This window comes from Contarinia nasturtii, unplaced genomic scaffold (assembly GCF_009176525.2).
Source record: "Contarinia nasturtii isolate CC-2019 unplaced genomic scaffold, AAFC_CNas_1.1 Cnas_scaffold_695, whole genome shotgun sequence".
Lineage (NCBI taxonomy): Eukaryota > Metazoa > Arthropoda > Insecta > Diptera > Cecidomyiidae > Contarinia > Contarinia nasturtii.
In genome coordinates this window covers 2,932,356-2,957,949 of record NW_022198046.1, presented here as the reverse complement: position 1 = coordinate 2,957,949, position 25,594 = coordinate 2,932,356, and the positions used below count along the sequence as shown (strand labels likewise).

The 25,594-nt window shown below is 33.6% G+C and overlaps 2 protein-coding genes across 2 annotated transcripts in view; one reads left to right on the top strand and one right to left on the bottom strand.

Moving 5' to 3' along the window:
- The window catches only part of LOC116340656, a 47,376-nt gene that overhangs the window by 2,841 nt on the left and 18,941 nt on the right, over positions 1-25,594 (bottom strand). Inside the window, exon 2 of the mRNA XM_031767260.1 lies at positions 13,210-14,750. Coding sequence (XP_031623120.1) covers positions 13,210-14,750 — 1,541 coding nt within the window. The remainder of the gene's footprint in view (positions 1-13,209; positions 14,751-25,594) is intronic.
- Positions 1,015-2,277, top strand: LOC116340669. Its single transcript, XM_031767278.1, has 2 exons — positions 1,015-1,079; positions 1,404-2,277. The coding sequence occupies exons 1-2, from the start codon at positions 1,029-1,031 to the stop codon at positions 2,181-2,183; spliced, it is 831 nt and encodes a 276-aa protein (XP_031623138.1). The 5' UTR covers positions 1,015-1,028; the 3' UTR covers positions 2,184-2,277.

The window sequence follows — 25,594 nt, the reverse complement described above, 5'->3', positions numbered from 1 at the left end:
GACATCTTTGTTTTGAAACGAAAAATTAAATTAAACAAATTTTCTTACAGAATAACAAAGGTGACAAAATTTCTATTTCAAAATGAGCACGTTTCACTTCGAATCGACTGGTTGTTTTCGATGCATATTAGGGTGGATCGATTGGTCATTTCTATAGGAACTTGCTCCGAACCAATCTCATATCATTTTTTACTGAAAAATAAGTAACTTTGCTTCTGGCACTTTTTCCGGTTTTGAACTTCGGACCCCTGTGCGGTATTTTTGAAAAAACACGGTGCATTTTTTTTAAGTCAGTTCTAGAGGGTCTACATGCCTTCGGATCGATCTTTTATGGCGCTAAATCGATCCCTCATGAAAAATTAGGTAGAAATGGTTCGTTTTCAGGAAATTTTTCAAATGGTAAACACAATTTTTATTGAAGAACTTGAGAGGTACCGATGTTTTTTCCTCGAAAAATTGAAACAGTCGCCTCAAAGTCATACCAAAAACTCATACTAAAACTCAAAGTACTAAGGCAAGCGAGCGGCCAGTTATAAGTCAGGACCATACAAACATTCTGGACTTTACAGATTTCTCATATTTTCCCATATGAGGTAATCATTTTCATCCAAATATGCTATTTTCAGCAATTTTCAGCGATTTTCATCATCATGAACATTGGGCATGTAGACCCTCTAGAACTGACTTTTAAAAAAATGCACCGTGTTTTTTCAAAAATACCGCGCAGAACCCGAAGTTCAAAACTGAAAAAAGTGCCAGAAGCAAAGTTGCTTATTTTTCAGTAAAAAAATGATATGAGATTGGTTCGGAGCAAGTTCCTATAGAAATGACCAATCGATCGATCCTAATGCATTTTTCTTTATATTAACGTTAAAGAAATTCTTTTGAGTTTTAATAAACACATTTTAGCCGAAATTCTTTATATTATTTTTGTTTCAAAATTACGTTACACAGCGAGGAAAATTTTGTATATAAAGCCTTGCTAATCTAATTAACTCTAGTTATAAAATAGTATCTTCAGAGAAAATATGAAACAGTTCCTAATTCTGGCATTTGTGTCGTGTTCGATATTCAATCAGGTAGCGTTAAAACTTACTATGGAATATTTAATTCATCACAAATTAAAATTATTTTCAAAAATAACTAATATCCAATTTAATTTTGGGCACATTATTCAATTTATTGAAATAATTTGTTTCAATTTATTCTTATTTTATCGCAAAATTGCTAAATTTAAAGGAATTCAATTTGTTATTGAAACTTGATACGAGTTATTTTCTTTCATATACGGCCGTAAAAAATGTTCTTTATCTCACTTTTGTCATAGTCTATTTTTGCTTTATTAAAACATTAAAATGCATTTTCTCAATAATTTTATGATTTTATGTATATTTTTTTATCAGTTCGGTTTGATCAGTGCCGATGATGCAGTAACGGACAATAATCAAGCCTACTCAACACTACTGAAGAAGTTGGGAAATAAACTCGGTGAAGAAAGTGATTTGGATGCCCAACTTCGACCACTTTTTACACTTTCTAACCAAGGCCCCGTAAAGATACAAGATGGAAGTACATCAAATAGATGGGTGGAATCTTATAAAAAAGCCGTAACATTGCCTTACGATTATATAAATGAAATATTTAGAAAGACTTCTAATAATGAAGAACTCAAAGCAGAAGTTGAAGCATACAAACAAGGTGTCATAGATATTGGCAAAATATATTATAATATATTTCTAATTTATTCCGTCGAGCCAAGAGTCTTTGATATACCAGGATTGAAAGTGGCACTTAACAAATTCAGGAAAGAATCATTTAATCGTGAGTCAGAGATTTATGGACAATTAGGAAATATGCGATCTGCATATAATGCATTGGTTACAGAAATCATTGCGAAAATTGATCAATCAGTTACACTTCATAAGCAACTTGTGAAAGCAGTAAATACATTTAAAAAAGGTTTCAAAAGTATAAGTGCAAAAAAATCTTATGATTCTACCCATTTGAACACACTAAGCACTCTCTTAGCTCCGGTAAAAGGAAAACTGCACGAACTAGAGATAGGCCTAAACAATTTACTTTTTGCCATTAAAGGCTACAGTAATCAACGTGTCAGTTGGGCTGCATTTATAATCAATAAACCAATTAATTTTCCAGCTGGTCTTGGAGTCATGGGAAAGTAGCTAGTGTAAAATTTTGAATTAAAAATACATTGTATGACACTTGTATGACACACGACTTCATTATGATCCCATTAAAAACACGATGAAATCATCAAAATAATTCGTTTTATTTCTTACAAAAGAAGAATTTTATTCCTTTACTTCTAAAAATTACAATGTGAATTATTCAGAAATAGTGGTGACACTCTTCACATAGTTTATATATTGGTTGTGCGTCTCCACTTACGTCTTCTTAATTGAAACTAAATTAGAGTGAACCAAAAAAAATTCGAATGACACCAAACTCTGCGTGAATCAGTATTTAATTGCAAGCCAAAATATTTCTTTTTTAATTTTGCAGATAAACTCAGAATATTTTCATAATGTGTAACTTACAGATAATAAAATTGTGTCGATTTTACATTGAATTACCATAATGATCAAATATATTTTGCGCTAAGCGTGTCCCAATCAAATTTGAAATAAATAATAATTCGTATAATTCACTTCTATATGTACTGCGTTCCCATTTTTCGTGACACTTTTTGGCGTGTTTCATTGTATCTACATGTCTTTTGGTATTATTATTTTTTTTTCACACGCTTAGGAGGGTTAACGTCAATGAATAATCGGAATAAAAAAGCCAATAATAAAGCAATTTAAAAAATATGTTTTTATAAACTGAATAATTTTTTTATACGCTGATTCAAATTCAGCTAAAATAGCTTGATGATAGAATTGTTGATGAGAAACCAATAATTTTTCATTAATCAATTTTTATTACGTACGAAGAACAGGTGCAAGAACAGGAATTTGATAGAAGAGTCGATTTTTCAATCATATCAAACATCATAAAGTATATATTTATTGATATGTAAACGTATGTAAATTTGAATATTTTCATGGCAGTGTTCATCTACGTATCAACGTTATCAGTCGTCTCAATAGGTCAATGCATTTATTTTGTTTCTCTGAAGCTCATCTCTTCGATGCAGAATCATAATGAAACAAACCGGAAAGAATTCTCATTTAAAAGAAAATACTTTCATTCAACCTCAATGTAATATAAGGCCATTGTTGATCATCTTAGCGCCGATGCATTTTTAATGAATTCATTCTTTTCGTTCCACACAACCAATTCACTTGATAAATGTTAATTTCGATAAGTTTGTATGAACATTGAACATACCACACCGTTGATGATTGTGGTTAACCAAACACACTTTTCGATAGAAATGTGAAAGTGTGCCAACTAGCACATTATCACCTGTCGCGAGCATTCTTTTCCGCATGTGTATCGTGATTTCGTGTTAACAATTTTTGCAATTTGAATGATGATTTTGTTCGAAGTTAAATTTTGTGCAAACAAAACAACAATGTGTAAGAAAACAAATAATAACAATCATGCGATCGGAGAGGCATCAAGGTTGGGCGATTAATAAAGAGAAGGGCTCTTTGGAAATTCAATTTGTTTGATTGCTTCATAACATTTCATCGATTTATCTGTCATTTGTGAAGCATCAAACAGGATTACATTAAGCAAAGTGAATGTTTTTTCTTCACTTCGAATTGCTTTTGGCTTTTTGGATCAAATTCAGAACATGCATTGAATTGAGTGTGTCACCCAAATTGAATTATAATATGATTAAGAGATCTCATTGTATAAATGAGTCATGACATGAAACGAAGATCATTTTAGTATTAAATCAAATGTGTTTACATTTTTTTTCTTCAAAATTTGAAGCACGTGGGTAACACGTTCATTTGAAATTCAAAACTGTACGTTTCTACGCAATCGTGATGATGCGATTTATCGTCGTGAAGAGAGAAAAACATATTCATTGAATTAAATCAATCGCTTAGAAGGCGTTTAAATTAATTACCATTTTCTTTGGTATATATAGGCGAGTCGGTCAATCGCATTCGAAGCGCAAATCGTACACAGATGCAAAGTAATCTTTAATGTTCCGATCTGATTTTAATGATGGTGTAAGCACAAACACATCGGCCTACACATTCCACTGAATGCCGTTTTAACCAATTTGTGCTGTTCACTCGCTAGCTATCACGCGCGCGCTCATCATTTACATAAGTTATTACACCGCAAAACAAACGGCGGCTCAATCAAATTCTATGAAAATCTGGTAGCGCATTAAATCTTATGGATTACGATGTGACTCTCTTTCTCCTTGTAGCTCTTTCATCTGTCAAATGATTTGCGTGCACCTCGTACTGGTTACATACATTACAAACTGAACACACTCTATCCCCGCATCATTCAAAGTCAATTCGATTTCATCTTCCATCATATCGACCATTTTATATCCAATTATCTGTTCAGATCGAAAATGTAATAAAAAAAACACTCTCGTTCATTTACGTAAAAAAAAAACCAAATCAGAAATAATTTCATTTTGCAACCGTTTGCCACAGCAATTATTATGTATTAAGTTCAGTATTGGCATTAATTGCTTGGTCAGAAAATCATTTCATACGTACTCTTTTCGGGCCACATTCGAAGTTTAAAAAAAATATTCGCACGTAAAGCGATTAACGTTTTTAAAATATTTCGAATTGAATTTATTGGTGGTTGATAAACCATCTCGTATTTTAATATAGCCGAAATGGGTTATTTAAAAAATCCATTTAATATATTTATATCATTATGAAGTGCATGTGAAATGCGTCTGCAATGAAGATTATCCAATGATCCCACAGTAAAAATATTTGATTTATACGCTTAATGAATGGAAAATCAGCCAATTAAATTGTATTACGTTTATAAACGCTTCATCAAATCAGCTTGATGCCATACAGTTTGATGATTTTCTCTCTCATTGACACAACACGTGAAACGATTTGCATGTCATTATCTAAATTGATACTTTTCTCTCATGTCGCTGCGACGACGGTCAATAAACATGCACCATTTCAACTAGTTTTATCCATCATTCGGTTATAGAATCACTTTCGAGTAACTCCGGTTTTCTATTTAATTACGTGCCATAAACTGAACGATGCCTTTTGGGTTAAAGTTGATTATTTGATTTACACCTGATGCTAACAAAGACTTGTTTACATTTTTTGCGATGCAAAACTGGCACACACATCTCATTTCATTCATACCACACTGAAAACTTTCATTCACATCGAATTCATTGAAAAAAAAAGATGAAAACAATTTTTCTCTTTAAAGAAAACCGACTTTCCATCCGCATTGCATTTTTTTCGTTATGCATTTTTTTTTGTTGCATCGATCGTCTATAGTCAACTTTTTATTCAAATCCGTTTATGTCATTCAGAGTTTTAACTCATCTTTTTTATCATCAAAGTCATATGGCAGTGAATGACTTCAAACCAATATAAACACATGAATAAACAGAAAATAAAGACATAGTAATTAATTTTCCGCTCATGAAAATAAATCCAGCTTACGAAAGAGTAGAAACATGTCCTTGTCAGAAGTTACAGATAGAGAGATACACCGGTTGAAAGAAATAATAATTTTTTTTTATGAAAAAAAATGAATTCAATTAAAAGTCCAAATGTGGCACGAATCTTATCTGTGTGTACCAAAAAACGCCATCATTAATATTAATGTGGTTTTGTGATATGCCATAAAAGCTCGCCAAAAATAAAACCTAGACATTTTACATAAAATTTCAAGTGCGTGCTGTTTAAGAGTTTCGACTGCCTGAACTGCTTGATGCTGTTTCTTTCGCCATACTCGATAAATTGTGGAATTAAATGGCCAACCACATCGTTAACATTTAAACCGCAAAATAATTTTTCAAGCGCCAATTTTTCCCGTCTTTTTTTATCCATACGCAAGCCAAAAGAGTTTTTTTATTCAAAATATTGTATATGTAAACTCTGGTAGAATTTATGGAAAAAAGAAGCCCAAAATGAAGCCATATTACGATAAGATTATCAGAGTTTATATAGAGTTTATTTATAATAGAAACGACGTAAAATGTTGAAAATGTAATTTCATTTTCGATCTCTGAACTCGTTTGTCATGAGTCATTTCGTTTGAAAATCGATTGGTATTTTGTGGGCGCAATTGATTTTACGATTCTTTTTTATATAGACATTCGATGATTCTTTGAATTCAAAATCCATAAAATCTGTGGACGCAGCCATAAAGAATGCCGATCGCTTGATACACATGAGAACACATATAGACAAATAAAATGTCGAAAAAACGTTCCCATTTTTGTGAGATAACATAGTACAAAGTAATTTGAAACGCTTGATATTCTAATGCGATTTAAAACGGTTTTTATCAGTGAAAAATGCACCGAAAAAAGTAAATATTTTGCTTGGATTTATGCCGTTTATCAGCATAAATACTTTTTTTGTCAATATATGTACTGGCGACATGTACTCCATTGCAGTCAATGGACTCAGTTTATGTACGAGACGCGTGTGCATTGTGCGTATTAATTCTATATAAAATAAATGTAGATATGATTTAATATTCGATCAACAGTCGATGTGAAATCATGCACAAGTGTTGCGTTGACAAAATTGAATAAATGGGATTTTAAATCAAATGCGACTTTGTGTCGAGCAATACTGTGTTCATGTAGAAAGTGCAAATAGAGATTAAATTGAATTTATACGAAAGAAATTGAATTCAACAATAAGCCCGATACCACCTGTGTTGGATGATAAAATGATTGTTATGTATGTGTGTGTGATTATCGCGCATTTACAGTTAGAATTGTTAACGCACGCATTCAATTCCATTCAACATATTTAACCGAACTGACCATTTGCGTTTATTACTGCGCATCGTAAAATGTTGTTGTAGCATTTAATAGAATAGAATGGACATAAAAAGCATGAAAAAAAAAATTAAATGACGAACAAGAGGATTAAAAGAGAATGTGAAAATGATTCGTGGTCAAAGCGAACGTATTTCGTTTTCTCGGTAATTTTTATTTATGCAGAAATGGCAATAATTACAATGAAAGCAAAGAATTAACCGAAAAAATAAAAACGGCTATCAACAATGGACACTGGGTTATTTGTACTATATGAAAATACGAACAAAGAAAATCTAAACAATAGAAATAGTAAAAAAGTCGACAACAAAAAATATACGGAAGTTCAAATACCCCGAAAGCCAGCCATTTCTCGACGTTTTCATCGGATTTTGAGTGAATTATGAATTCTCATTAAAATGAATGTGTGTGCATTTTAATTTGGCTTGCGTTGCATTTTGGCACAGTAACATAACTGAATAATGATGCATCAATTATCCACGCGCCTGGTCGTGTGAGCAAGATTGTTGTGTATGTCTGCATCTGCAGAAAGTGATTTGTTTGTGTGCCAAATGCGTTGGTTGTTGATTACAAGTAAAATCGAACAAATTACTGCAGCTGCAAGCAAAGATATGGATAGTTGCCCGTTGGTCGAACATCAAATTACAAAAAAAGTACGCAACGAATGAAAACGATCTGACTCGTGCTTGCACATCTCTGTGTAGGTGGTTGTGATTGTAGAGTTGAGCTGTGTTTGCGTTTATTATTATTTTTTTCTATCACCATTGCATGGTTTCATTCAATTACATCGCTTTTAATAAAACGATCATTAAACGGCAAAACTTGTTTAAAGGTAAAATGATCCGAGCGTAAATATCACAGTAACAAATCTCTTAATTCGTTAGAACCAACTATCATATAATGGTGTGACTTGCCGTCCAACCAATGCCGTGGTACATTCCATTTGGGATGTGATTATGTAGAAAATTATCTGCTTACTTGTCTGTTAAATGCTAGATAATTTATGCTTTGAACAAGGCATTTTAGTTATGGTCAACATTCACATAAATTCGTACAGTGCAATGTCGGCTTCTGCCTTTTTGGATAGCTCACAGTGCGAAAATGATAGACGACGTTCGATAGTACCAAGCAACTGTATATGTGTGTGTGTTATACAATTTTTGAATATATGATACGAAAACGGCATAGCACTTCGTTCAAAATTGACATGTAATGTGGCAATTCGTTGCGATCGGGCGTTCATTTGCCTCTCACTCTGCATTTGACAAATAGTCACAATGAACTTTTCACATTTCTAATTCGTATTCATCGTATGCACAGCATATATTATAATAAATATTCCTTTGTACGCCACCGCTTTACAGTGAGTCTATTTTTGAATGGAGGTCGTATGTAATGGTGTGCTTTTTTTGTTTGAATAGAAATTTCAACGATGACAACGACTCGCCGACCAACGCTTCACATTACAAAACAATGGAAGTGAAATGATATGTTTTTGTCAACTAAATGCTTGAATCTTCCGCTTAGTCGCTCATTTATTTTTATCATTTACGAAAGAAGCGAGCATTTAGTGGTTTAATTTATTGCCGTTTTTAATTTCGAGTGTATTTCCGAGTGCAATGTATGCGGGCCAACAAACGAATGGTGTGTGTCTGATGTCTGTCTCTGTGTTATCAAGCGCCGTGTATTTCAGTTGTTGCCATTACATTTTGACGCGTTATACTACCCAAAAAAAAGGAACTACCACAAACACTTGGAATTATACATGTTGCCCGTTTTTTTTAAACAAATGAACACTTATAATTAGATAAAAATTATATCATTTTCCGTCATTACGAACACAAATCGCCCGGGAAAATACGATGATGATAAATCGAAAACATGCCCGCTTCTGATAATGATGATGAAAAATTAAATATGGTCTGGGATCATTTATAGAAAGCAACCACTTCGAATGCAAGTCATTTACGCCATATTTTTCCATTCTTTCTTCGTTCTGTTTTTTTTCTTACTTTCTTCATTCTTTTAGTTCAGGTAACATTTTCGGTGTGTGAGCGAGCTACATAGAGCTACTCTATTGCAAACCGACATAATTATCAATGCAGTGTCGAACCATTGCATTAAAAAGAAATGAAGGAGGCAACAAAAGAATAAATAAGTTAAGTAATGGGAGGTCAAATGCGGTAAAAAGAAAAACGGGCTCCATTCAATTAAAAAAGATAAAACGAATGTGGTTCGTTTGGTATTAGCTTCCTATCGTTCATTTTCACGGTTTGATCAGCGACAGAGGCGAACGATGCAAACGTATTACGGTAGTCTTGAACCCTATCTACGGGTTTATTTTTTTCTGCTTTATAATTTGACGACTCATCGACATTATCCAAATTACGAATTTGATCTGGGAGATGAGTTTTTTCCCAAATCTATTTACTGGTATCGCATTGAGTTAAGTCAATTTAAATTCGATGATGATGATGTAGCACCGATTTCTGTCAAATTTTTATGTTCGTTTTAAAATGAGCAAATTACTGATAAAATAAATTGGATATTCATTTAAATTCCATTCAATCAGCTCCTTTTCAATAAAATGCATCACCATTCATGTCCATACTCATGAAATCGGTTCTTGAAATTCAAGAATCGAACACTTGAGCACTCTTTATATTCTTTCATAACAAAAGAAAAAGACACAAGAATAATATTGTTGAACTCTATCAAATTCCGATGTCATCGGGCGATACATTTCAATGGTATTGAGTTTATAAATGTTGAAAAGATGGTAAAAAATATGTTCAATTTCCCGTAGAAGTCACTCACTTCATATGTACAATATCACTTTCATAAAAAAAGCGACTAGTGTCTTCATTGTGGTTTTATGTTTTGTTATTTAACAATCTTTTTGTATCAAGAGATTCTGTGTGGATCAATTAATAATCCGGTGAAATATGAATTGATTTAGTGGTTCATATGCGTCATACAAAAAGGCATTATTATGCTCAGATGATATTTATTGTTACTTGTGGCAGACAAGTTGCAAGGTTTTGAGATTCAATGCCTTTACAGTATAATGTTTTTAAAGACCTACGCACGCATCTCCTTTCATCAAACCCATACGTGAAAAACGTATGGAAATCAAATTCAAAGAAAAGATGAAGAAGATGAGAGAGAGAGAAAAAAACAAACAAACACAATTTCTCACACAATTCATTCCGTTTGTGGTTCTTTTTGTAAAGTGAGCGGAGAAAAGACTTTTGCTTTCGAAACAATTACAACTTAATTTGTTCTTTGATACATTTCAGTAACAAGATGTATTATAACATACAAAAGTCAGTTTTACGTCATTTTTCTCGTTTTCACTTATTTTATGTGCGTTTATTACCTTGAAAATGAGTGTGAATCGCATGTAATTCACTTGTTCAAGAACTTCATCATTCATTTAAGGTGGACCGTTTTCCATTTATAAGCTTGCTCTCTATCCCGAGAGACAGAGCGAGGTTGAACGAGTTATTCCGGGATATACGTACTAAAACTCTTCGTTTTTCTCGGAACACATAATATAAAAAGAGATAAAGTGGAATTGCTGAAATTCCGAAATTGTTTAAAAATTCCAATGTCAAAACCACTTTCATTCGTTTTTGTTTGATTTCCATTCGGATAGATTTCAATTGAAATTCCAATGTGATGTCATGCATCTTTACTTTCATGCAATTTCCCTTCATTACAGTTCAAATGAAAGCCTTTTTCGATGGCTACATCCGCAAAACCAAGACCACTTTATTCGAAACGACTTTTGCCTTTGAATAAAATAGTAAGTCATGTCTTTCACATCAGCCACATTTGAAATGGGTTCAATTCATTTTGGACGTGTCATTGACGTAAAATAAACTAAATGATGATCTGACACACGATTTTTTTTCTCATTTCGCACCTAACAGATTAAAACAACATTTCCATCAAAATCCATTGCGTGTGATTTGAAAAGTGTTTGTGGTTCCGAAAAAAAATGATATGATAACTTGACGTTATGGTGTGAATACTCTCGGCTTATTGAGATGATTGTATACGTACAAAGGGTGATTAGCATGAATTAACCGATGAGAAATTGTACAGAGCCCGTTTTAATTTGTGCTTCGAAACAAAAAAAAAATGAACCGCAGTGGTTTTATTTCGAACCCGTTTTTGAAATGAGATGCTGATTTGATTGAACGCAAAGGAAGAAAAAGAAACTGCTCATTTTTGTACACATTTATCAATTTAGAAATGCGTACATTGTACGCGATAGCAAAACATTCGTTCTTTGTATTTATAATTTGCATGCGGCTTGTTTCGTGTCTTTTTTTATTGGCTAATTTAAATGTGAATGTATGAGGTGGCGTTGGGAATGGGAAATGTGGTTTCACACAATGGAACATTAAATTGAGCATACAGAGAGCGAACAACAACAACAATAAATGTACACAAATAAGCAACAAAATAGAAAGAATTAAAAGAAATGGTTTTGCATTAAATCGATAACACAAATGAAGAATACAACGCAATAACCGCAAACGGGCAAGCTGAAAGAAATATTTTTCAGTGCACGTAATCATTTGAAATTGAAGAAAAGAAGAAAAAAACGATAACACAACAACATACCAAAATATAAGCCAAATAAAGAAAAAAGTGTAAAGAAATGCTTGTGAATGTAAAGACAGTAACTAATGCCATAAGAATAGATATGAACGAGTTGAAATAATTTCATATTTGTTAATATGCTCTCGGCACACCGCAGCAAGCGAAAAATGCGTCATCCTTTCGTCGTTGTCGAACATTTCACCTGGCGTAGTGTGCGATGCAAATGAAAATTACACACATTGTCGAACATCGTTCGACGGCGCACCTGATTTCTTTAAAATACCGAGAATACGATGCAAACCAATAATAATAGCCTGAACACGTATTTTGCATACAAAATATTCATTTTGAATGGGTTTTTGTGCACACACACACACATTTCTTTGCTTCACAATTTTCTATGGTTTTGAATGAGATCGTTTTTCTAAATACGTGTCGCTGCGGTTCTTCTCAACGACACAAATGAGAGTTATTATTGGAATAACTGAAAAGTTGTGAAAAAGAAATAAATCCCATCATCAATATATGAAAAAAACGCTATTTAGTAAATATTTACATGCTATTTTTGTATTCAGTTATTGCCATTTGATTTCAGAATGGTTGTTTTGTACCTCGCCGCCGCTGCCGTTACCGCATGCATTCAAAAATGTAAACAAAGACTTGGGTTTGCGCGTTTTATTTCATGAAATTTGTTTGCATAAGGTGTGAGAAACTAAAAGGCAATTGGCTTCCAAAAAAGTATACATCGTTTCGAATAAAAATGTCACAAGTTAATTGTTTGATGGGAAATGGTCTATGATCATATAAATTGAACGACAACAAAATTTAGTTTATTATTTGTTTGCATATGAATCTCGTTCGAACCGAATGAACGATGGCAATGGAAAGAGCAATGCATGTTCTCGGTTCGGGGCGTTGTCATAAGCGTACACTTTGCTGCCTGGTTTTTTCAAAATTGCGCTATTTAAAAATAGAGAAAAACAAACAAAATAATCAAATTTATTTACATACAAAATGCCGTTTGATGTTCTCTGTATGTACAAACGTTTGCACACCATGAAAATGATCGCCCTCGTCTTTTTTTATGATTCATCTATAAGTTTAAATTGTGTGCTATGTTTATGATTGTTGTCAATGCGAGCATGCGGCATGTTTATTTAAACAACGCGCATCTATATATGCAGCACCGTTAGTCACTACTCTTTCTCTCTCTCTCTCTCTCTCTCTCTCATTAAATGCCAGAGTTAACATTGAAAGTGCACCGAAGGCGGTTTATTGACGTCTTCTATTTCGAAGCAAAATGTGTCATAAACATTGCACAGATCACTTTGTCAGCAGCATAAACATAAATGGTTAAATGTCATTAAACTTTTTTATGCAATTTGATGTGATTGTTTTCTGCTATGAAATCGATTCTAAAATGTACGGGTCACAATCGGAGAAAATAGCAAATTGTTTGTTTTCATTTACCAGCGTGCATTGACATTTTCATGATTGGCACTTATTCCAAATATGTTGTAACAATTAAAAAAGAAATGTTGTGGAAATAACAGAAGAAAGGATTATTCTTAAACTGCGTTTAAACATGGCGCATTGAAGTAAATAACAGAGAAAGAAAACAATGTTAGATCGTGATTTTTTACCTGTTTGGTGGTAATTTTCCGGTCACGTATGAAAATTGTTTCCGGTGTTTGTGGTTGCTGTTGTTTCTTCACGTGGCTAACACTGTTGTTCTCGATGGTTGGACTTTTGGTTGTAGCGGTCGTTTTTGTTTCATCGTTTTGAATCTTTTTTGTAGCCGCCGTTGCCGTGGTTGTGGCAGCTGTTGTTGATGATTCGTGTGAACCGATTGGTTTCGATCGATTCATGTTGTTATTTGAGCTATTGTTATTGTTCGGCGATCCGCCGTGCGGTGGTGGCAAATGATTGACACTCATTATGCGATTGATTCGATCAAGAAATCCACCTGAATCACGATTCTTACGGCCATTTGTTGTCTTTGATGCCGATTCTGGCTTAACAGGTGAATGACTTCGTGGACGCCTACGAATTCGTTCACGAACAGCATTGCTAATTTTTACCGCTGTCGATGGTTTGTTTGGCATTTTTTCACGCAAACTCACCCGGCCACCAACCATAAATTTTGGCTTAATATTTTCAGGCGACTGTTTCTTTTCATTGTCACCTGGCCCTGGTACGATTATTTTTGTTCGATAGCTTTCGGTACGTGTGACCGTTGATTTTATGTTTGCATCGCCATTTTTCGATGTAAATGATTTGTTCGGGGAAGTGGATCGAACTGGGCTTGTTTGATTATTCAATGTTTTGCCATTGTTTACATAATACGGAAGTGATGTAACCTCTGTGCTAACATGACATCTAGTCGATGAAATGGTATCATCGAGATGGGATTTTGTCGATGGTTGCGGTGATGGTACATAAAATTGTGTTGGTGTTTTTATCGAATCTTTTTGTTGACTAGCCGGTGACTGGAACACCTCTTGCACCGATAATGTTCGTTTTTTACGTAAACCAACATTTAATCGATTGAATTTATTGCGTAGCATTTGATGCACCTCTTGCAATGATGATTTTTGGCCGGGCAAACGCATTGATGCCGATTTGAATGCTTTTAAACCGGGAAATTTGATTTCTTTACGTTCACCAGCATCCAAACTATGTTTTCGATTTGTATCGGCATCACCGGTATAATATTGTATTCGATTTGAACGACGCTCTTCGATTTCATATTTTTGCACATTAAATTCCCAATCATTTCCATTTGGAATGTCTCGCATTGACATCGGACGATTTGTGCCGCAACCAATCTTCCACAATTTTACGTCTTGCTCATGAATTTTCCAATAGTCTTCTGGCAATGGAATGCTTTTATTGATCTTTTCGGGTATTGAACTGTTTAAGTTTACATCACGATATTCGTACTTTTCAACCGAATGACTTTTGCGCCATGAAAATGGTCGAATTGGTTTCGTTGATGATTCAATGGTTGGTGTTACGGACGATGAACGCTGATGTCGATCACTTGAAACGACTGCATACTGTGTCACTGGCTCCGTCAAAATATAACTGGCATCCGAATCTAACGATGTTGGTCCTGACACAGCCTTAAATGATGCACATCGACGACGCAACTTATTCCATCTCTGTGATAGCCCAGAAACGTCTGCAACAACAAACAAAAACAAATTGAAATTAGAGTTTTTTTTATTGATAATAAAAGCGAAAATTAATTTTTATGTGCAATATAAAGATATCTCATATTTTGCTTTTGTACTCTGCATTTTTTTTCTATTTTATCCATTAAACTTTTTATTTTGTGGAATATGACGGCACGTGGCAATATTATGCTAAAAATAGTCTCCAGCTGTTTGAGTGTCTGTATTGTTATCTACTTTTGTAAGCGATGTAATTGAAAATGTTAAAAAATCATTTGAAGGAATCACATCAGCTAAAATTAGAGCAATTGCAATATGAATGGAGACAGATACAATTAATGACAAAACATCAAAGGCCGATCTATTCATTTGATTGATGTTGGAAAACGCATTGGAGGGTATCAAATTGATTATAACACTAGATATGTGTATGACATTAAATTGAAAGCAATGCAATGAATTTTTTTCGCTACAAACGACCATATGTAATGAATAAATATTGTACAAAATGTACACAATAGCGACAGTCAACAAACATAAGCAGCTGCGCCAACCGATTTTTATGGTTTAAAATAGTCAACCCCAGACAATGGCACCGATGACATTCTTTGCTCTATGTCCCTGTCACCTCACTCTTTCTCTACCTCTCTCTTTCACTCTATCTCCACCTCTCTCTCGTTCTCTTTCCTTCGTTATCTTTGTCACTTCGATCACATTTTGCATCATTTGTGTCTAGGGGATAACCATGAATTGCAGATCGAATAATTTATAATAATAAACGCTATTTCTCTCTATTTTCCACTAATTCTGCTAGTATTTCTACTAGTTTGTTCTAATACTGCTAGTTTTTGCTAATTTTTCTAGTACGTCAAAAATATTGCATACGTCAGATTGACTGCATGATCGAATAACCGAAATGTGTTTACGTAAATGTTTCAAGTTGACACTTTCAACGTGTATATTTGAAGCAGGCATGTAATCTATTTCTATTTATTGAAGTTTCAGTCCTTTGAATATTGAAATTATTATCTACATTACAACATCAGTGCTATTAAATCAAGTTTCGGGCTGTATATATTTTATTAAAATAATTTTTAAGTGTTTTTTTCTCTTGATTACACTCCACTTGCTTTGTGCTTCCAAGCCTGCTTCATTCATTTTATATTTTTCAATTGAATTAAAATTATTTAAATTCAAAATTGATTGATAAAATACTAAAGCAGAAAAATTGAATATCGTGTGAGTACTTGTCATATAAAATATTATTGTTTACCAAGCCTTAAACGTCAAGTTTTACGTTTGCAGAGACGTATACGTTTTCAGTAAGAAATCTGTCATCAAATCTACATTTCCGATTGCAATTCGTAAATTGTAGTTAATACAGATGGAACGTGCTTGGTTAAGTGCCATTGAATATATTTTTATTTAAAAATGGGAAAAAGCGTATTTAACTACATATTTTGATACATTTTAGTTCAACACTATTCAATTCGTTTGTTTTGTGAATTTTATTTTAATTAATTATTGCAATAAATTCAAGAATAAATTCTTACTAAAGTATATACGTGTACAGTGCTAATTCTGCTATTTATTGCTAATTTCGCTATTTTCTTCATGTAAGTGTCCCTATTTTTTTGCTAATGTGCTAATTCTAATTCGCATGGATATCCCCTAGATTTGTGTGCAATTTTCCATCGTTCAAAATGATTGTATTCGAATTTCTGTGTGCAACAACCGAAAAGGCGTAGGCATTAAAAGTAATCCATTATTTTTCACCATATAATTCCATTTTCCTGCTGTATAATTGCAAAATGTAACACCGTATATTATTATTTATAAGTTGCATAATGGTCGTGCGGATGAGCCAACCCAGAATGTATGTGTGGCCGTGGTGGTATCAGTGTTGCAAACAATGAGCCTGTCTCAACTAATAGTCTGAATGCTATATACCGAACTTGATGCATTGTTGATGTGAATATTACGGTCGGTCTCACATAAATTATGCTTCAATTGAACTTTGCATGAATTACACTGTTTTTTTCATTTTTTGCTCATGGCAAAGCGAAAAAAAAACTCTAATGCTTCGTCAATTGATGAATATTTATCTATTCTCTGTATGCTCTCTTTTTGGGTACTTATTCAACGTCATAGCGCCAGTGTGTTTCATTTTCGGTACATAATATCCAATGTATCTACGTGAATCATAAATCATTAATAAATGTCTATGTGCTGAGAGATTTCGTTTGCAAAAAAAAAGTGGGAAACAACAATTGAGGTCAAAAATATGATTCGCACAAATCACGAAAAGTGGCTGCTTGAACAAAATTGATGAATGAAGGGTTTCATTATTGTTTTCCAGCGTAAAAATTCCATATTTGGCTGTTTTGTTACATAATTGATTCGATTTGCATTTGATTGGCCCCTATTTTTTATGATCTCAATTAAAATTTATGAATTATTTATTGCATGTGTTTTGAGTGCAAAAATGTTTTTCTTATGAAATATGTAATTGTTGATCATACACTTTCCGATTTAATCATTCACTTTCATCTAACGCAAGCCAACACAATTGACCATTGTTTACTGTAAATATATAATTCAATGAAAACCCCGCAGTTCTTTTGATGGCATAATCAAATCGAATCGATTCTCAATTTTTCATTCGACACACTCTCATACACATGACATTCAGATTAATGGTCTTGAGTTTCGAAGAGAAAGGGATTTTAATTGGAAAAATACAACATTTTCATTGGAATTATTATTAAACAGAAAATATGACAAGCACAACGAGTATTTGAAATGAAAAAAAAAAAAGAAAGATTCATAACGAAAGAAAAGTTATTTCTGTAATCCGATGGTGGTTTTGATAAATTAGAATATTATTTGAAAGTGAAAAATTCCCAAATCACAACAAAATTCCCAACCGTATTTGTCGACAGGAAAGAAGGAAATGTCTATTACATCGTTTGAATTTGAAAATTGGTCGGGTTTTTTCGGGTGTGAGAAATAAAAAGCAGTCGAAAAAAAAGATTTTTTGGTTGCATTCTTAGAATAGTAACTACCATATTATTCACCCGTTGTGTATATTCAACGAGATTCTTTCGCTTGTTTGCTTTGATTAATTCACTTTTAACATAGCTTTCCATGTATCTGCCGCTACTGCTATCAAAACATTGTTTTAACATATCACTACTAACTTGTGTAGAATTATTATGAGGCCGATGTTCATTCTTTTTCTACTCTCGTTCTCGGCTTTAAAACCATTTTCTTCTCTTTTTTATCTCTTTCTCTTTTCTGCGTCACTCTCATTTCCAATTTCATGTTATCTCTTGTTTGTCGACTGTTTTGTTGTTGCTCAGTTCACACCAACGGCTTACACACAAACAAGCCTTACAAATTTGTCGCTGTTGTTGTTTTTGAATGCCCTGAGCATGATTCACATGACAGATTTTTAAGGCAAAGCAACAAAATGCTGTTTACATGTCTTGTTCTCTTCACTCTCCGTTTCGAGTAGATAATAGTTGTGTTTTGTGTATCAATTCCACCAAAAGAACCATTTTCGGCTTTTGATCGCAACACATTTTTTTTTGGTTTCTTAATGAACCATTTGCGCTAAGTTGTTTTCGGCTGTTTCTTTTTCATTTTTATGCTTTCGTTATACTTGAGTAAAAATTCATGCCATAATAAGGGAACGCCGTATAAGTGAAGTTTAAAAGAAATAAAAATTTTCGAGAATTTCGCGTTGACATAGTCAAGGACATGACAACAAACAACTATACTCACCAAACGATGCATAAACTAACTAAACGAGAGAAAAATTATAAAAAACAATGTGCCAAACAACATGCGAACATCTTCTTTGCATTGAATTTATAATGTGTTTGTGCACGCTCGCATTCCACGAATTTCGTTGGCGTAGGTTAAAGGTGCGCTACGAAATAAGCGCGCATACGAAATGCAAATCTAATGAAAAGAAAATCATAATATTTACTTTTGACTGAATCTCGACGAGATGATTCACATGGAGCATTTTTTTTTTGTTTCAAATGAATAAAAATTTCACCCCTTTATCACATGATAATCACTTAAATTACACCACAGAATTTGGCTTTGATTCACAATCGAAAATTGATGGTTTTGCTCAGTTCCGGACACTTGTATTATTTGCGTTTCGGTTCAGTTGTGGTGTGCAATTAAATTATTATTTATTTTGTGATTAGCATGCCATTTCCCATTGCATCGACTTTTATCTCTGTTTGCCAATTAAATATAATTCAAAATGACCTCATGGATGGCCAAGCACCGATAGAAATTTGTCACGTATGGTATGGATTGCATCATTAGGACAAATCAAAGAACACGCGACGATACTATCATTTGACATTCAAGCTCAATTAAATGGGCAACAAAGCGAACGATTCGACAATTAATTATGCATGATTTCATTGCAAAGTGCATTTGTATTAAAATGAGCATGAGTTTTATTTTTGCGAGCAACACTTATGAGTGTTTTACAAAGTATTTACGTAGATGAGTTTTGTTGTGAGAGAATGAAGGTGATGACAGTACCATTCAAACAAAACGAATGTGAATAGAATACAATGCTCGAGTGTTTGGACAATCGACAGAGTTTGCATTTTAAATATGAACATCAACAGAGTATGTCAAATGCGATAAAAATCTACACGTTCATTAAAAAAGGTCAATTTATGACAAGATACCGAAATTTTGAAAATCGACCGATTTTATGGCTCTCGGCGTCGTTCCTTACGTAACTTGAATAAGTCTTAAAATTGATTTGAATGAAAAACAACAAACGATATTGAACGATTTTATCTTGGCACTCAATCTTTCTCTTTCTCTCTCTCTCTCTCTCTCTCTCTCTCTCTCTCTCTCTATCTCTCTCTATCTCTCTCTCTCCTTCGCATGCGACAAATGAAAATGCCAGAATACGAAGGCCATGAAAGAAAGTGCAAAAGGGAATGAATATTATAACTGAATTCAATTTTGGATTTCTGTCTCGAACATATGTTATGCATATAGTGTCTCATCGCATTTAAAATTCGTATTCCTTGGGCAACAAGAGCGTGCATGCTCACTCACATCCAAATTAGTCTGAAACATAAACATTGGCATTCAACATTCGGATGCATTTAATTTTAGACTGTTTCCGTCTAAAAATATACATTAATGTGTGCACAATGCAATGTTGCATGAATTTATGTGCATGGATTTTGGTAAGAGATGAGCGTGCGCTCAATACGAAAGCGCAATCAACCTTTAAGGGAACCAATGTAAATAACTAGAATTTCACACATTCCTTGTGTCATTGGTTGTGAAACATTTTACTATTTTGGTATAGCATATGACTCCAAACGCAAGCATCTATTTATTGTCTTAGTCTGGCAATGCAACGATTTGATTTGAATTTATCTCGATTGGAATTTATTTTTGCTTTCTCTGACTGTCTCTGCCGATATTTTGGCAACTCAATGCTCGACTTTAAAAGAAGGAACCGAAACCACACTTACGACGACAAAAATAAAGCGAAACTGCACTTTTTGTCATTCCGAGGCAACTTAGTATGTATGTACCAATGATGCCACTGAATTTATTTTATATTCAATGCACTTGCACCCAATAAGACAATGGCACCGTAAAAAAACACTGTACAATTTGAATTTATTTTATTCACGTGAAATGAATAAACGATAACAAATGCCGCGACACTAGAGAATACACCGAAAATGCAGCACTGAAACGCCATACAATTAATTCCATTCGAAAATGCATTGTTGTAAGGCACACAAAGGTACAATGGTGAAAACTTCGTGATATCATTGTTTGCCGTCTTTGTTTCGTGAGGAACTCTTTTGTTAGTAATCTTCAAACTTCACAAAACTGACCGATTAATTGAGGAACTGAAACTAAGACATTGATTGCTCAATTGAGATAAGAGCTCTGTTGAAATTTTCTCGCAGCATGCTTAAAAATCAGGTCGTTCAATTGTAAGCAAGTTTTTTGTTCTTTTTAAGAACGTTTCAACTACTTTATCCATTTTGGTAATCTAACTGTTCCATGACTTATCTCGAAATGTGTTTGAACAAACTGATTATGTGCGTATCTGTCGTACTGAATTTTGGCCCATTTTTTCATTGCGAGAAATTTAAAATTATCACTATTTCTATAGCTATGTTAAAAGCGGCTTGGAATCATGTTGTTTGAAAGAACTATATAGATATGGCGAAATATGTTATCCGGAACTCTCCATCAAACTGCAGTCAAAAGACCAAAAGGATATCGGTATTAAAATAAATCCCTCACAAGTTTCCGTTCTGGTTTCATTGTTATACTTCCGATTATTGAACGGTGTCACCGAATTCTGTAGAAATCATGGAATATCTACTGAAAAAAACTGTGAACGATTCGATTCAAAAGAATACATGAGTTATCTTTACTCGGGATAAAATTTGATTTTCAATGTTCCAATTGGAAATGATTTATAATAAAAAAATCGTTCATCGGTTGTCATGAATTTAATCTTTTTGAAGTTATACACTCTTTTTACATTTTAGTTTGCAATAAAAAAAAATGGTAATTTGATATTTCCTTTGGCTATAATCTTATCGATTTTAAATAAATCATTGCGTTTGACAAGCAGCGCCGATGTAAGTGGTCATTGAAAGATTTTCAAAAAAACAAGCACCACATTGGTTCGAAAATTAACTGTTGACTCTATTCTTTTTATTTTGCCATCAGCAAAAAAAATCGGAGTGTTTTTCTCCGAAAACCCATTGAAGATGAATGAAAACGAAGGCCAATCGTAAACGACAGAACGTGACATTTGTTGCAAAGATTCATGGTAGTGAAGGAAACGCATTTGAGATGTATTGGTCGGGCGTCACATTGCAAAAAGAAAAGTCACAATTTTTGATCGTTGTTTTGTCCTCCCTTCGCAAATGTTGAAAGTATATTTGGTTGTTCGAACGACAAAAAAGTAAGTATCGATTATTCAACATTTTCTTGACTTGGCATTGCTGCACAGCAAGAGAGAGGGAGAAAGAATGAAACCTATAAGAATGTTATTTGGTTCTGCATACAATGTAATCAGGAGCATATGTTCGACTTTTTTTCCATCATATTTTTTTATTTTCTTCGGAAAGAGCATATTTCACAAAAAAAGCAATATCGTTCACATTTTGTGATTTATGTTAAACACACTCGTATTCAGTTCAACGAAAAACGGAGAAAGTTTTTTTTAACGAAAAAAAGGGAAGAATAATCAGATATGAGTATTGAGTACATTGGAAACCGAGAGATAGACAAGACGCATTCGAATTGGATTGGGTCGTGATAAACCATAATTGATATGTAGTTTTCAATTTTTATCGTCTATGATATTTTGCTTCATTTATGACATGGGCGTTTCAGTGCCATATGCATGCCGTGCCAAAGAGCATTTTCGTGTGCACCTTTTCATGCATCAAATATTTTGTACGATATATTGTTCATAGTTATAATACGCTTTTATGAATTTTCATAAGTACATCACGCATACACTTTTAAATGTGACGACCACGTTTGAACGTAACCAACTGACGGTTCAGATGGGATGACGATGTTATTTCTATTCATAGTTCCGTTGAAATTTCAAACGGAAATACTTTTTAAGTTTAATTAAACAACACATACGCACACTTTCATCCTAAATAAACTCGGGCATTACGAATTGGATTTTAAATTTAAAATTGGTGGGGTTCGTTTACCCTGAAATTGAGAATGAATGCAACCAAATCACCTTTATTTACTACGACGAATGAAACAGTTTTTAAAATATGGGTAGAAAAACAAAATTTGCAATTGGAGATTATCATTCAAAATATTTAACGTGGAGTTGACAATGCAGCAACACAAACAATAGAATAAAATTGCGCAAAAAAAAAATCAACTATTCAAATGCAAACAACAACATTTTTTTGTTGCCCGCATCGCAACAGAAAATAAATAACTCGAATAATTGAAAATTGTGATATTATTATTAGTTGACAGTTAAGCTGAATTTTTGTATAAAAAATGTATATACGAACATTCACCCCGATTTCGCCGATTTCAATCATTTTATGTCGGTCTGACTGATGGTTGCAAAAACATTACGTTTCGAATGCCAATTTTTCTGCATAAATTCAGCTTTTCGATTATCGTAATAGTATACACATATGTCAGTCTGAAATTACAACTCACAAAAGGAATAATTAAATGGATGTTGCCGAAAGCATTCTACAAGCACTGATTACGGTTTTGTCGGCATTACCAGTTGAAATTTGATACTGTTTGTTTTCGGGCATTTAATTGAAAATGGCAACATATCAACGTGAAAAAAAATATATATGTCAAATTGGCGTAATTCACAACAAACAAGTTTTCATTGAAATTCAGCCAAATTCTATGGATGAACGAATTCTTAAGAGAGGAAGCGAGAGAGTGCAGTAGCTTAATATTTATCCGTACATACAATGAAAATAAACGAGGGTAGTTTGTGTTGTTGATACTTTGATGCCAAACAAACCGCTCTTAAAGAACTCAAAATCTGAACGTGTACAGATTTTTAGTTTGATTCGCACACAATTTTCTACCCTAAAATGGACCAATCTTATTATTTATGATACTACCAATCGGCATGAAATATATTGAAAGATTTCCGTTTGCTTCCTTAGTGAGCCGATCTAAGCCGATTTCAGTCTAATGACAAAAACTAGCCCCATGCAATCTAAACCGTACAATATATCGCAGAATTTCATAGTGTAAGTGTCTGGGTAAGTGTGTATGTTTACGGTGTTTATGTTCGCACACAAATGAGTTCAAAGAACCAATTAACGTGTAAAGCTGTAATTGAACGCAATACGGAATGGAAAACCTTGAATAAATCTGCCCGAAAAATGATAGACGCATTAGATAACATCAGAAACACACACATATATACAGAAAATCGTACTAGTTGAGCTAGCATAATCGACAAAAATCAAGAGCGTTGAAGTGGTTTCGGTTATCTGCTTCTCTGAAACTCACTCAAGCTGCACAAAACTTTGTTCATATGTAAATTACGGAATTCTACCGAAGCCGTATTTTGAACTCGTTTTTTTGTTCTGTAACGCAAACGATGAGCAATTTTACAATGAATGTTTTCTTTTTGGCAACGATTCTAAAACTCTGAGACACAGAAAAAAAGATGACAGTTATGATGAAGACCAAACAAAATTCAGAGAATGTGAGAGAAAAAAGTGTGTTTTCTGTTTGTGATAAATATTGTTTTTAGTTGTTATTTCTCTCTCTTTTTTTTTGTTCTCGGCATGATTCTGTTCGAATTCGAATTCATTGTGACCTTATTTAATGCAATGTTGAATCACAGAAAGTGTTTTCATGGGGATTTTATTTGTGCCCGCATTGCGCGTTTTTTTTTAAATATAAAATACTGTATTTTGCCTGGCAAAAATACAAAATTGTTATGAATGGTGTACGGAAAACATTTGCCATGCAAAAGAATAATAATTCTATTGCTTTTTGTTTGCCATACCATTCGTTCGTTGATAATAATTAAGCAAACATACGAAACGAAAAACGAGATCACAGACACCCAAAACAAAACTTTTGGAATCAGTTTGTGAGCTATGGATTCTTTTTTTCTCTGTGCAATGTAGACAACGGCTTGGTCTGTATTTTTCTGCACGCTCTTCATAATGATTTATGTGCGAAGTGAGAATGGCTCTATTTTTAGTGTAGTACAACATTATCATATTTTTGCGTTGATCCACTTTTGAATACTTTTATTAGCAAATCGTATTTTTTGTTGTTGTGCACACTTTGTTTGCGAATCGAATTAAAAGACGCGTTCGAGTGACACATGGGAATACCAATAATGAACGATGAAAGTGTGAAGCCGTGAATTTTTGCCAACTTTGATTAAGTATTCTTTTTGTTGGGCTGATTATTGCCTATTTCCGGGTTACCGATGTTAGATCACAAGTTAATTTCCCATGTGCGAAATAATAATGTGTTGCCAACCCGAAAATATATTGGCATTTTGCGTGTTCTATGATAAGAACACTTCATGCTTGAATTTTTTTTCCGATATATTTACAAACCGAATGGATTCACCGAATTCCATATGGAAATTAACACGCGACATATGTGCAAAACTTCCATTATTTTTTTGTTGTATGTGATTTTTTCTTCGGATTGATATCAAGACGGAAACATATAATAATAACGTTTTGTCATTTTTGTATCGCGTGTCTCCTGCTGATGGTTAATTTCAAGTGCAACGTGCTCGATGGTTCACATTCACGTGTTTTTTGCCTTGGATCTGCTTGACGAGCAGAAGAGTGCAAACAATTGTGTGCGTTTACTTTTTTGTTGTTCATAAAATATATAAATATAACTACATAATTCCATTGTTGCACAATTCCATAACATTGAAAGAGATTCAGAGTCGAAGAAATTCAAAAATCACATAACACTTCATGGGCTTGGGCACGGAACACGTTTCGCATGGGTACACGCGCTCGCTCACACTTTTATACACGCAATTTCATTTGACTATTGTGCTGTTCGAACCATATAGTTCAGTTTGAGTTTTGCAGTCATATGTGTGCACAAAAAACCGAGTGGCTTAAAAGCGCGTAGAACAATGAATTGTTGTTTGGCACGTCGGTAAATCCATTTGGTAATGTAGCGGCTTTTGTTGAAATGTTCAGCTTCAAAAATCCACAACAGACATATTACATCACCATATAAATCCAGCGACACAAATAAAAATGGAAATTTGCGTTATGGAAGTGACAATACCGATGAG